Here is a 15,270-nt window from a genome sequence, read left to right on the forward strand (position 1 = left end):
TGAAGCACTTTTGTCCTACCAGATTTCCATGAAGAGACTCCATGTTAAACACAAGCCTGAGGCTCCACTAAAAGCTATATATTATGCAAGATCTTAGGATATGACCAAAGTCTACTTAAAAAAAACAACACTAGATTTCAACTACAGACATAAAAATCACTGTTAACAGTCTCACAATTTTTTTTACATTTTAAGTAATTTTTGCAACTCAAATGTAAAATATTTTTGCAATGGAAAACACATAGAATGGGATGATGAAATATTATCAAACATTGAATTGCAAAAGCTTGAGACATTCCAGTAAAAAAGAAACTTAAGAACATTACTTTTTTGTCCAAATTAGCAAATGGTGAAGAGCTCTGAAGTACTTTAGGAATGAAGTGAATGAAAAACTGTGAAGAATGTAATTTACAGTTTACTAAATAATTTAGAGTAGCTAGCTTACAAGAACATCATTTTCCAAGTAAACAAATTTCTCTGTTAAGGGCATCTACATGAAGATGGCTCATTGCTAAGGCTAATGAGCACAGCTGAGCTAGGGTTGTCCATGAATATGAGCCTGACATATCCCAGGAAAATGCCACATATCACATGAATGTTACTGGGAGAGAAAGTTGCATTTAGATGCAGCCTAATTTGCAATTCTTGGTTTGGTCTGGCATATTGGAGGATTTGAATGGTAAGATGTGGAACTGCATATAAAAAGCTGTATGCTATAATAAATATGCTGGGGACAAATCCTTTTAAAATAACAGAAAAATAAATCACTTAATACTAGTGCTAAATACACATTTCTAGATGAGGGCATAGTAATGCATTTTTCATATAACCCCACAGCTTTCTATTTTGACAAACTTTAACAGGTAATTTTCCATAACTATTTTGGTTGTTCATGGTGTTATATATTAATTCAATTGTTTTTTCCACTATTTACTGTTCTATAATATATCAAATGAGCAAACAGAGCTGTGAGTAGTCTGATGAGGAATGACTGAGGGAGCTGAGGGTGTTCAGCCAGAGAAAAGGATGAGGGGGCATGGTTTAGTTGTGGGCCTGGCAGTACTGAATTAACTGCTGACTTGATGATACTAGATGGCTTCTCCAACCTAAATGATTATATGACTCTATAAAAATTCTGGTAATAGTAATGAATACATATATCCTGCATTTTAATCCAAAATTGTGAAGATATGTTTGTCACGTTATACAAGTTTAACGACTAAAATGCCACTCACTCAACAAACAGTGTAGTTTACATTTATGCTTCACATGCAAGGAACTGTTTAAAAAAAGTAAATAAGAGATATTTAGAAAAACTACTAACAGAAAGAAAAATAATTCTTCTTTGTTCTGACGACGAAGTGAGACAAGGACATTCTTACATAGCTGCAATGGGAATGAGTGGGAAAAGCCTTTACAGTGTTTGTATACTTACCCCTGGAGATGTGTCACTGCAGGTTTAATCAAAGCCATCTAAAGTTCTGGCCTTCTAGTAGCACTGAATTTCTGTGCTGTATATCTCTCTCTATACATAGATATATAGATATGTATATACATGCACTAAAATATAATAGGAATACAGTCTAACTATCAGTTACTTTTACAGGTGTTTTGGGAAAGTGATGAAAAGGACTAAGATACCAACCTGAATAAGCATCCAGCTGAACTGGCAGAGGTAAAGGTAATGAGTAACAGATGCAAGGGCAAAGCAGCTTTCCTCTGAGATATGCTGGCTCATGTAAGCAGAGGCCAGAAATGAAACCTGCCGGGGGAAAAAACGAATACATGCATATTGAAATAAAACAGAATTAATTTAATGCTAACAAGAAGAGGAAAAAATAATTTGGAATTAAGATATGCACTAAATTACTATTTCAGAGACTCAGGAAAGATATCTTGGACCTTTAGTATTCACCCAAAAGAATTTATGCTTAAACAGTGTCAACCCCCAAACCAGCTTTAAACTTTTTGGAGACCATCTTGTATCCCTTTGTTGAGAGATGTTGTTTAGCATGATCTGAGATTAGCTCAGCTGGGTAGAACATAATGCTAATAATGCCAAGGTTGTGGGTGCAATCTCTATTCACTTGAGAGTTGGACTCATTGATCCCTGTGAGTCCCCTCCAACTCAGAATATTCTTTAATAAAGCAAATTTTAAAAGTAGAATGACTTAAATTGAGTTATATTACTCATATTTAGTATGTTACTTGCTTTGCTCTACTAGCCTAGCATGAGCAGTTGGATTTGCTGAAGCCTTACTTGACAAGCCATGGCCCTACACCTAGATATATTTTTGGCTGGAATGGAAAATAATATTGATACTGCACTGATGTTCTTGTTATTCTTAGGTAATGTTTATCCTAAGTCTAGGGTCTTTTAATTTCCCATGCTCTGCCAGCTAGCAGGTACTGCACCACTCTTAAATTACTTATTTTTAAAAATCTGACACTCTGCTATGGGAAAACAAGGGTCAAGCTTGAAGAATGAGAAAGTAGACCTGAGAGGGAGGGTGGGTGGGCAAGGGGTCAGGGGAGGCACCCATGGCCCACCTGGAGCTGCCCCCCGTGAAAGTTCCCTGGTTGGGTGGTTAATGTGGAACTCCTTGAGTGGTGTGAGAATGTTCACACTGCACACTGAGGAGACTAGAGAGAGACTTGATATTTATTCTTTAAAATTGTTCCCATGCAACATTAGACATAGGTTATGTAACTGGGGGTGGAGATTTTCCTGTATAAAACCAAAAGAGATGTTATCTTCTGATTTGAGTAAATCCAGATATTTTATCAAGTAAATAAACAAACTCAAGAGGCATTTACTGTATTCAGGCTGCCAGACATGTAGGAATGTAATACCTCAGCCCCTAACACTGGAAAAAAGGGGGAAGCAACTATTCCTTTGCCTAATACCATACCAGGATTTCACATTCACAAGGCAGTTACAATTTAGGTTTTGTCCACAACTATGCCAAATCTCAGAGGACTGTATGTTGTCTGGATAAGTAGTTAATGCTTTGTCTAAGCAACTGTCTTGGGGTGACTTTATGATGCTTGTATATGCCCAGTCTGTTGGATTAAATATTGAGTCCTACAGCTTTAATACTGGTTCCAGGAGTGAAGGGGGAGAGAAGAGGTGCAGAGTTTGTTATCAGAGATTGCTCTTGTTTCCCCAAATCATTCACACAGACAGTGTTGTCTGCAGTGGACAGCAGGAGAGAGCTCTCCTTTGTTTTTAGTTTTTTTGACTAGCTGAGGCAGAGAAGTTCCCTGGATTTATTGGAATTGTTTGAACCTGCTCTGGACTGAAAACCTGGAATTGCAGCAGGAGCTGATAGCTGTGACACACCTGGAATGGGCTGCAGCATTTCCCAGATCTGGAGGGACTGAGAACAGCCTGAGTGAGCTGGGCTGTGACCCATGGAAGGGACTCTTCTGAATTTGTCCTCTTGTCAGAGCAATGGGAGGTTTTGTTGTTTAGTATTGTACATTTTTGTGCTGGGGACTGCTTTGCCTGGTTTTTTTTCCCACTTCTCTCTGAGGAAATATTTTCCCCAAACCCATTGGGGGAGGGACTGCTTGAATCTGTTTCCTAGAGGGAACCCCATTCAGAGGTTTCCTCCCAAATTTGCCCTAAACCAGAACAGCAACAAAGGTATTCCAATTCTGACTGCAATGAATGCAGTTCAACAACTTCAACATAGCATTTTAAATTGAAACACAAGTCAGAAACCTTAATCTCTGTCTTCTGTAAATTTCTTTACAGAGGAAATGGCTCTACATGCAAAATTCATAAAAGACTTAAAGTGTTCACATAAAAAAAGGTTCTGTTCATCCACTGTGCTGGTAATTTTTTCTTTCCCAGCAAAAGCAGTACTTTCTTGACCAACAGACCATTGACTTGTTAGTAAAAAAAATTAATGGGCTGTGGAAACTGATTTTATGTACATAAAATCAGCAAATAGTATAGGTAAGAAAGTTAAAGTCAATTAAGTGATTTGGGATACATGTGGACACTGTATTTACAACAAAATACTCATACAGTACTGGGTAACCCTTACACAATCTCTTTATCATAAAAGTACCCTTATAAAGACAGGATAATGTTACCTCACCATGAAATGGAAGAATAACAATGAGAAGCTGGGGAACAAGTAGACAAAAAACCAATTATGAAATGCATTTCAATATCTAAAACTAAAAAAATGCACTTTAATTATTTGACGTGGTATTTATCAGCTCCTGCTGGGAACTGGCATCTAATCAAGGCCATATAATTATTCAGTTATTAAGAGGTTAACACACAGCTTAATAAAGACTGGCCTTTGCCAAATTCTGACACTGCTGAAAGAAATCCCATCATCTAGAGGGGTTAAACACAACTGAAATATGTCTGCAATAGCTGCCATCCATGAGGGATAAATAAGAAGTGTTTGTGGAAACAACCCCATAGCAGCAGCTCTCTCAAACTCTACCATTAGTAATTTGTCTAAAACTTGAGCAAATGCTTCTACTGACAACAAGCATCTGGGTGGAAAGACTTTAATTTTCTGCTCTCTGAAGGTTTCTGTATATGTAGAGGACAGACTGCTAGGTTAGAGACAGAGACAAACAGGGATGCAAACACAAAAGGAACTGATGGAGTCCTGGAAATATGTTTTTAACCCCTTTTGTACTGAAAGCGTTTTGCATTTATAACCAAGAAACAGTAATTCCTAACACTCCGTGTACTTAAAGAAAAATAAGGGTTTTGTATTAAATTGTATTGTATTAAAAAGAGGAGTATATCACTATATGAACAGTTTACCAATGAAAACAATGCAAAGAGTCCAACTATGTGCTCAAAAATGCATATCTTTGATAGAAACTGATTTTTCTTAAAGGAACAAGACTGTAATATGGCTGGGGTAAACCCTCAGATAAGAGTTCACTGCACTTAGTGGCCTTAGAGTATTTTAGGGAAAAAACAAACCAACAAAACCAAAAAACAAACCGAAAAAACTAAAACAAAACAAACAAAAAAGGTAAAATACAAAATTTTCATAGACTTGTTACCTTGCCTCTTGGTCAAAAGATACAAATGGGAGTTGGTTTATGACAAAAAACACCACAAACCAGCAAATGTGCCTTCCAGATAAAGTGCTCCTTAGACTAATTGCCTTATGTCTTCTGTGCCTCACTTAGTTATTAACTGTAGGGTGCAACCTTTTATAACAAGGAACCTATTACTTTAATAACAAAAATATGTGCCATCTATTGGAACAAGCTGCTCCCACTTGGATCTTTAAAATATATGCTCATTATAACACCAATTGTCCAGAGCTCTTTTTACAGAGAACTCACAGCTTAAATAGCCATTTTCAATCTTTGTATTATGACATTTAGTTCTATGCTGAGATGATAATATAATGCTTCTTCTTCATGCTTGTCAAGGTGATCAGTCTTGACCCAAAATGATTTAATTGCTCAAGTAACCAGGTGATACTTTTATAAATTTTACTGTGATGTTTCCATACCACACTGAAAATTATGGTGATAGCATATAATTCAAAAGGTTCCCCTTGACAAAGTGAAAAAACAAAACAAAACAATAAATAAATGCATTTCTGTAAAAGAGCAAAAAGCTCTTTGACAGGGTGCCCATCTGACACTTACTTACTCAATTAATCAAAGGACATTGCAATTATTTTAAAAATTTAAGACAATTATCTGGCAATTACTTCAAGGAAATTATTACCAATATATTCTATTGAAGTCATCAACACCAAATTATAAATGAATAACATGAGATAATTTACAAAATTTTATGTTCCTGTATGAGGAGTGTTTTTGTGCTGCTGTTTCCAAGTGGTAGGCTGTATCTCAAAATCACTTCTCTACCAGCTGAGATCTGCTCCCATTTCCAGCCTGCAGTTCTTCATGGTCAGTTTACATCTGTTTTTATTTCTGTTGTAAGTCTCTCAGGTTACACAGGATTTCTTCCTTATTGGGGTTTGTACTATCATGAATTTATGAAAAGCAGTAGTACAGGCTCCATTTCTCAGGATTAATTGAGCCACTGCATAACAGAGTATTCTGTAGAGATGGCAAAGATACTCTAGACAGCAAAAACAGTTTAACTCCATGAAAACAGAATCTGCCTAGATCAACTCACCTTGTTCCTCACAGTAACCCTACACACTGAAATGTATGCTCACACAGGTGAAAACTTGTCCCTGTGCACCAATTTCGTTGTTCTTCTCTTTACTGATGACACATTGATTCTATCCTTCATGAAAACACTTTGTCAGGGTTGGATGGTGAAAAGCTGCAGAGGTTTCACAAGATTCTCATCCAGCAGTTTTATCATCTCCCTATATACCATGCAAAACTTCTGATCACAGTCATAGATGATTTACAGAACAGTTTGGAAGGGACCTTAAATACCATTCTGCCATGGGCAGGGACACCTTGCATTACACAAGATTGCTTTAAATGCCATCCAGCCTGGCCTTGAACACTTCCAGGCAGGGGGCAGCTACAGCTTTTTTGGGCAATTTGTGCCAGCTCCTCACCATCCTCACAGTAAAGAGTATTTTCCTAATATCTAATTTAAATTTACTGTCAGTTTTAATTCTTTCCCCTTGTTCTGTCACTACATACTCCTGTAAACAGTTTCTCTCCATCTTCCTTGTAGGCTCCCTTCAGGTACTGAATGGCCACAAATGGGTCACCCAAAGCCTCATCTTCCTCAGACTGAGCAATTCCAATTCTCCTAGCTTTTCCTCATAGGACAGGTGTTCCATACCTTTAATCATCTTAGTGGACTTGCTCCAGCAGGTCTATGGCCCTTCTGGGCTGGAGACTTCAGGCATGATTGCAGGTGGGGTCTCATGAGAGCAGAGTGGAGGGCCAGATCCTCTCCCTCATCTGCTGGACAGTGGTTTGAAAGCAGCCAGGACACAGCTGCCCTTCTAGGCTGATATACAGTAACACCTCAGTGATCATCTGGCATGCACTGCTTTCCCTCTCATTTTTTATCAACCACTTCTTGGTGCAGATTTCTGCTGTTAGCCTACAGGTTATGACTGTGCAACTTGTTCAAGAAAATATTCCTGTGTTTTACAGTGGAGTCTTCAAAGCTATTCACAGCTTTCTATATGCTACCCCCCTATCCCTTAGTGTCACTGCTTCTCTACTTTCTGCCACTGGTGTGCTTTGCCTGGGCATTTTATTTTCTGTCCCCTAAATCAGGGCTTTAGGACCAACCCAATACTTCTCTTTGTCACTCTCTCCTAGTTGTCTTTTCCCCTTAGTTTTTATCTTCCCAGATCTGAGTTCCTGGACTAACTGTCCTCCATTATTATTTTACTAATTATGTGACACATTATGCACTTATGCACTCACATGCTGGCACTCAGAATTGAAGGATTTTTTAAAAGCACTTAGAGTGAGACCTGCAAGGTATTCTTAAAGTCTTGTCAAAGTTAGGACAGGGAGCTTTTCTTTTTTCAAACTATGAATGCACCTATCCTTTGAATGTTTCTTCTCTCTTGGTGACCTTCACTCCCATGCTACTAACTCCACACCATCTTGACTTTAACATCACTATCTTCTCTGACAATGCGAAGACTGAACTTTTTTTCTGTTTGAAGTCACATATAATATATTCACTTTTTCTGCCTCACTGAAATTTTTTATCAGAAATTTTACATTATTCTCTCTTCATTTATATTAAAAAAGCCCCCACTCACCAACCAATCAACCAACCAATCTTAATAACAATTCCACACAAGAAGACAACACTATTGTCAACCAAACCAAATGTATAAAATTTATTCACTGATGCCAACTACAGATGATGTGAGCAAATCAATGAGCTTTCTAATGATTAAAGAATTTATTAAACTCTAAGTTCAGAATTAGCAGACCTTAACCTGGCCTCATAACAGAAATTTGCAGAGAAAACAATGAGTCTAAGCTGCCTTTTTAATATTGTATGAAAGAGAAAAAGGAAAGACCAGAAGACTGAAGAAATGTCATGCCAATCAGGTAAAAAAAATCAACAGAGAAGTAAGCTGTCTGAAAACTGAAATAAGAATTATGAAAAAAAAAAAAAGTGCAATACAGAAAAGTAGTAATTCCAGTTTGTCATGGCTTGTGCTGAAAAGCTACCATATGTTAGACTTTAAAACAAGGATACAGCACATGACACAAGGAAACAAATCTTTACATTGCAACAAATGTGGAAATACTAAATGCGTTCTTTGCCCCAGACTTTCCAAGTAAGACCAGCCTTCAGGGATGCTAGAAACTAGGGGCTAAGGCTGGAGCAAGGAAGATATACTCTTGGTGGAAGAGGGTCAGGACTGGGAATAATTTAGCATATGGCACCTGATGGGATGCACATGTGTGGGGAGTGAGCTGGCTGCTGTTGCTGCTGCAAACCACTTGCAATAACCTTTCAACCATCAGGTGACTGGGAAGTGCCAAAAGACTGGAGGAAAGCAAAAGTGCAAGGAGGAGGATCTGGGCAACTACAGGTTGGTCAGCCTCACCTCCACCCTTGGGAATGTGATGGAGTAGCTAACCCTGCAACCAACCTGCATGCACAGTAAAGGTGAGACAGCAACCAGAAGCAGCCAGCATGGTTTCAGCAAGGGAAACTCATGCTTGACCAACTTGGTAAACTTCTGTGATGAAGTGGCTGGCCTGGAAGATGAAGGGAGAGCAGCACACACTGTCTGCCTGGACTTTGACTTAAGCCTTTGCCTCTGGTAAGATATTCATGGACGAGCTGTGAGGCTGATTGAAAACTAGTTTGAACTTGTTTGGAAAGTACTGATTTCAAGTGGTTTATGTGACAACACTTCAGAACTGCTCAAAGAGGTGCAACGAAGCTGATGCATCTGAAGCACTATGACAAAAGAAAGAATATTCATTAAAAAACCAAAACAAAACAAACTTTTTTCCTTGTATTTTGTGGCAAACCACACCACATGATGTATTTGCATTCAGAGAATGAGGAACATCCAGTCAGGAAGACCATCAGGTTTGTTTGTTGAAAACCATAGGTAACTGATTAACCATGTTCCAGTCAACTCAAACCAGTCTGTCTTAATGTTCTGTTCCAACTTTTCAGCCTGACAATGCAGTAAATATTAAAAAAAAAGTTTACGAAGAACTAAGTCTATCTGATGCAATATTAGCCATACAAGCTGTTAAACAGGAAGTAAACAAATTGTAAAACAGGAAGTTTCAGCAGTGATACTGCAAGTGATAAAACCCTGAGACAGTAAGTAAAATAATAGGTAGAAACAAAATAATAAAGCATTAAAATGTGAATTATAGTTTTAAGAACTGAAAAATGTTTTCACAAGAGGAGAATAAATCTGAGAGCAAGAATCTTTCCCAATTGCAAAAAGTGACAAAAAGCCAGCATGTTGTGATAGTCAAGAAAAAAAAGAGAATATCTCACAATGCTTCAGGGGAGGAGCTGTAGAGAAGCTGACCCCAGTAAATACAAAAGCATCAAAGAGCTGAACAACAAGCATTTAGCCCTGGAGGAGGGCAGAGGGCTAAGGTCTGACAAATCTGCTCACAACAATTTTACTTTCTCATTTCAGCAGGAAGCACTCTGCCTCTGGCAGCTGAGAAAAAATATCTTCTTACCTGAGGAAACCTGCTGAGCAATTGGTCAACTCTTAAAATATTTTTGAGTGTGCCTGTGAGGAGCATGTCAGTATATTTTTGCCTATTGTTTCACAGCATGAACTCACAAAGTTTTAGACCTTCTCCTCTTTTAGTCAAAAATGCATTCTTACATGTCTTACTGAAATGGATCTTAACAGTGGTCATCTAATTTCTTTTCACATTAAACAATTTTTTGTCTTTTCTCCATTTTATGAAATTGCATGGAGATTGTCTGCCTTATAGAGATGGTTTATATGCATCTATATTTTAAATCTATATTTAAAAAGAAGAGAAACCAACCACATGCTATCTATGATTATACCAACCCAAACTCAATAGAGGAACAGTATCAAGACCATCATTTAAAGTGCTGTTCCTTTTGTTGGACTACATTGCAATGAACAATAATGTAGGAAAATAAACATATTTAAACTCCCATGTCCTCACTGAACTTCTCTCTTTCAATTAACTTTATATGGGTAAAAAAGGGGTTCCCCCCTTGAACACGGGGACACTGCTTAATAATAGTGCATGTGAATCATACTTTTGTTGCTGCTCCATAGGACAGGACAGCATCGATGTGAGCCAAGTGTTCTTGTGTTTTGTGCTGTAATACTAAATGCCAGGACAAAAATAACAAAAAATTATGTACAAAGAAACTGGAGAGATTCATGGCCACCGGCAAATATTCTAAGTCACTCTTTCTGGAAAAAGTAATAATACAATATGCAGCATGTGTCAGAGCACAGAGGAAAATGTTATATAAGTTAGAAGATTCAAAACACAGTATCTAACTGGGTGAAAAGTTCAATAATAGCTTTTTATTTAATATTTATTTAGTTTTAATATTGCTTAAATAAGCAGGTAAAATTCCTTTGTGAATTTGTGTGAATGCTAAATGACTTCACTCATCATTAAGTGGTTTGTTTGAGAGGACTGCTTTGTAATTGACAGCACAAAAAACCCCCCAAACTTGTATGTGGGTTAAGCTTTATTTGTGTCTTAAGTCAGTGAACATACATATTAAAAAATAAGTACCTTATGTACAGCAGCATCATAGTTTTACTCTATAATTCGTGTGCATTTTGTATTTTAGAGCTGTTTTTATGTTTACTATTTATTTGCTTAGGTTCTTTATTCTTTATCACTGTAAACTGACATTGTAAGAAAACCAAACAGCTAACTGAAATAACATACCTTGAAATGCTGAAACTGTATTTACAACAGTGACCCACAGTGCTTTTGTAAAGATGTTTACACCTTATAAAGCAGCAGCAGAACTGGCAATCATTTTCAATAGTGATTAGACACCAGTAACCATATGTTACTCATTCCTTTTCTCTGGTGGACAGAAAGCTGGTTTCATGCTGGGTTCAATCCCTGTGCTTTTGGTTTCCCATTTTTAGGCTCAGAGACTTTTTTGCTTCTCTGAGCAAGGAGGTAGCAATCTGGGGGTGCAGCCAGCTGGCTCTGCACTTGGCATTAGCTGTTGGGGAGAGACTGGAGTAGCTCACACCCTCCTCAAAACAAGCCTGACACAAGCACCCAACTGCATGAGGTCTTCTAAAACAGTTTGTCTTCTGCTCCAGTTGTATTGTACCTTATAAAGAATATGTTGAGGAAAAATAAGGACTAACGCTCTCTTAAAAAGTCCTAGCCCATCTAGTTCTATAATTAGATTCAGAAAAATGCATCTGGCATAGCACCCTATGAAGAGTTTTTTTTCACCTTCATTTATATTTGCAACAAAGATACAGATTGCTTTTGTTATTCATTACAGACCAAGAGCCAGACATCCTGTCCTGCTGCAAGATTCACCACAACACAACAGTTTTAGTGTAATGATTCAAAGTGAAGCTGAGAAATCTTTGTAAAACTATCAAAACTTTACCTACAGTCTTTTCCACGTTCAAGTACTCACACAGAGCTCAGTGCTCTGCTCTGAATGTGCTGATTTGGTGAGTCCAAAACAAGCTCCTCTGATGGACTTTGATTTTCTACAGTAAGATCTCTGTCATACTGTTTTCTATCTAGAAGCTCAGATAAGACCCTGAGCATATCTGCCATGACATATTAATTTACTCTAGTGGTTTCTCAGGTTGGATCTATATTCACTTATGGAGTTTATAAGGAAAAGTTTTCAATAGCATGGCTTCTCACTCCCTACATTTCTGTATTTTTCTTGAAGTTTGGGTGTAACTTTCCAGCAAAAACTACACATGAATTTGATGACATGACCATTTATAAACTCTAAACTGAATTTAGGACTCTATCCAGGTCCAACAAAATGTGATGTTGGGCAAGTAAAATCACTGCAAGGGAAACACATCTAATGACCTCTGATCCTTTATGTAAATAGCTCAGAATGGTCAGTGCCCCATGTCCCATGGTCAATGCCCCAAGCCTGTCAGTGTTTAAGAAGCATTTGTACAACATTCTTTAAAAAATGCTTGAACTATTATTCTTTCTTGAAGTGATCAGCCCATGGGACATGATGATTATTGTAGGTCCCTTCCAGTCAGAACTATTCTAAGCTTTTGTAGTCTAGCAATAACCTGAATATGAGAAATAGAAAATTACTTCACAGAAACTAGATGCTGACTTGAGTAAGGTGCAACTCTCCACCTGCTTGCCTGCAGATTTCCTCCTGTAGGAGTCAGAGCACAGGGTTGTTGGGGCAGACTCACCATAAACTGGGGTCAGGATGCAATCAGTATGGATAGTATTTTAAGTATTTTAAGCATGGTAGGAAAGGAAACTCGTGTTCCCCCAAAAGGCTGGCCAGTTATGAAGGATAAGCTGTAGTCATTTGCTGGAGGAAAGGGATGCAACCTGCTCTAGTGGAGGATGTCTCTGCTCACAGCAGTGGGGTTGAAAATGAAAACATCTTAAGCTCCTTCTAGCCCAAATCATGCTGTGATTCTGTAACTATTTATTTATCTTAAAAAAGAAATAACCAAGATGTAATTCCAGACAAAGAGTGTCTTCTGGTGTTATAGTGCTTCAGTAGCAAACCTCTGCCTAAGTATTAGGTCTTCCATACAGCTCTAAAATCTTCTTGAAGGGCTTTTCCTTTTCTTTTTCAGCTAAAAAATTAAGTAAAATCTCCTAACTTGAGGTAATCTGAGACATATTCACAGAATCAGTGGCTGCATATGCAGATCAAAAAGCAGGTAAACTAAAAATGCTAACAGAAGGCTGGTGATAATAAATGATTCTTATTCTCAGGAGTACCTCTGTTGGTAGAGTGCATGCTGTCTCAAAGCCCCCCCCCAGAGATTTACATATATATAGAAAGATCTTTACAAGACTGTGGGATTTGTCTTCATCTGTTGCTTGAAAGAGCTAACCTAACTTTAAATCCGATGTGAGAGGAAAGAACATTTAATTGAAACAATTCAGGTTTTGCCAGAAGTTTTTAAAACATAAACACATTTACTTAACATTTACTTATAACAAAGCAAGGGCAAGTTACCTAGTTTTACTATTATATTTAACCAATGATATCACAGAAATATTGTCCCAGACAATTAGTGATAAGAAGAGAGGACACAGTCTCAAACTCCAGCTGGAAAGGTTCAGGCTGGACAGCAGGAGGAACTTTTCCACAGAAAGGGTGATCAGACATTGGAATGGACTGCCCAGGCAGGTGGCTGACTCATCTCTCTCTCTTTTAGAGAAAAGATTGGACATGGCACTTAGTGCCATGGTCTAGCTGACACAGTGGTGCTCGGTCAAAGTTTGTAATTGATGATCTCAGGCTTCTTTTCCAACCTAACTGATTTTGTGATTCTGTGAATTCAGTGATCAGTGTAATTGATCTCTTTATTATAATATAGGAAACTTTATCTGCTGTTTTCTCTGTGCAAAAGCTTCAAAATTGCAGAGCAGAAGCAGTTAGGTTTCCCAACCTAACAGACAGAGAAAAAAAAAAACCTTTACATTTTGTTGTACTAGTGGAAAGATTGAATTTTTAACCTATAATAATCAATGCCACTTAACAATTGCATGGGCTTTAACAAGCAGTAAAGGTTTAAGGTGATGCCACTTGAAGACAGAGTTTTCCAAATGTGTATAATAAAATCACTGTGACCATGTCAGCTAATGTAGATTATTAAAAAGCATTAAACAATGTCTTAGTAGACATAGTGTATCTGTTCTTTACAAACTCACCTCATCTCTAAACAAATGGGGGAAGGAACTGGGTCACTAGTGCTCTGAATACAAGATAAAAACAGACAAAGACAAATGCACTAAATATGCCAAAAGATAAAGGTCTTGTGCATCTTCCTCAAAGCAATAGCATGGAATAGGTATTAAGTACAACTCTCAGTACACAAACATTATTGTAAAAATAAATTCCAGAAACGGTTCAAGGATTTCTGGAATTCAGAAGGTGAATCCTCCTGCCACAGTCTTTATTTAGGGATAAAGACTGAATCACTATTTCAAACACAAACATAGAAACTTCCTTATATAGCAAAAACCTGTGCTCTGTGGTTCTGCCAACATGTGAAAATGATCTGCAGGGGGAATCACTATTCCTAAAATTATTTTTATTCCAATTGTCTTCACACAGTAAGTTATTTAAAATGCACTAGTGTTTATTCTAGAATAAAAGCACACGCATATGAAATTGGTCTGAAAAATTACTCTGTAGTGCCTGCTACATTATTTTGATATTTAGGCACTAGAACTTCTAACAAACACTACAGAATATAATAGCTTCTCATACATATAGTGAGAATACAGAACACATTATGCTCTTTTTTTCAGTAAGTGGGCTTGCAGACACTAGTCCCATTCTGGTCTGGGCTGCCAGTGGACTGTCAGCAGTGCAGAGTACGGGGGATAAAGCACTGAATGGGTGCAGCCCACTGCTTCCCCTGCTGTGCTGACCTGCTGTGCCCTGCTCAGGAGGGCCCTGGCCCTGGATGAGCCATCCTCATCTGCCACTGGAACTGCTCTCTAAGCTCTTGCCTCCAGGGAGGGACCTGACACCACCTGGGCCCTGCCAGGTGCCACCTTGGGAAGGGTGTTTCCAGCATTTTGGCTCTGCTGACTCGTACTGAACCTGTCACTGACCAGGACTGCCAGGTCCCTTCCTGTGGCACTGCTGTCCATCTTCTCATTTCCCACTCTGTCCATACATCCAGGGTGGCATCATCCTGGCCAGGAGATCTACAGTAGATTCTTGCTTTATTTCTTTGTCCTTTGGTTCTAACCCAGAGGTTCTCACTGCACTGCCAGCTCCATTCTAACTCTTCTATTACATACAGTGCCACCCTCCAGCCTCTTCTGCCCTGCCTGCAGAGCCTGGAACCATCCCACAGGGCACTGCAGTCACAGGACTCATTCCAACAGGTTTCCCTCATGCCAGTGATGGGAAACCTCTGGGACGCAAAGAAAGCCTTGAGCTCCTCTTGTGTGTTCCATGTGCTCTGTGCCTTAGTGTAGAAATATTTCAGGTGTGGTGCATTGCAGCCAGCACCTCCTGAAACAGATTCAGGGATCCCACTGCTCATCACCCTTGAGTCTGGTATTTCCCTTTTCCAAGCTTAATGCTTTCCAAGTTTAATGCTCTGCCAATGAACTCCAATTCCT

The 15,270-nt window shown here is 38.4% G+C and overlaps 1 protein-coding gene across 1 annotated transcript in view; it reads right to left on the reverse strand.

Moving 5' to 3' along the window:
- The window catches only part of ADGRV1 (adhesion G protein-coupled receptor V1), a 237,134-nt gene that overhangs the window by 51,591 nt on the left and 170,273 nt on the right, over positions 1–15,270 (reverse strand). Inside the window, exon 85 of the mRNA XM_079331426.1 lies at positions 1,646–1,762. Coding sequence (XP_079187552.1) covers positions 1,646–1,762 — 117 coding nt within the window. The remainder of the gene's footprint in view (positions 1–1,645; positions 1,763–15,270) is intronic.

Source organism: Erithacus rubecula, assembly GCF_903797595.1.
Source record: "Erithacus rubecula genome assembly, contig: SUPER_Z_unloc_3, whole genome shotgun sequence".
Classification (NCBI taxonomy): domain Eukaryota; kingdom Metazoa; phylum Chordata; class Aves; order Passeriformes; family Muscicapidae; genus Erithacus; species Erithacus rubecula.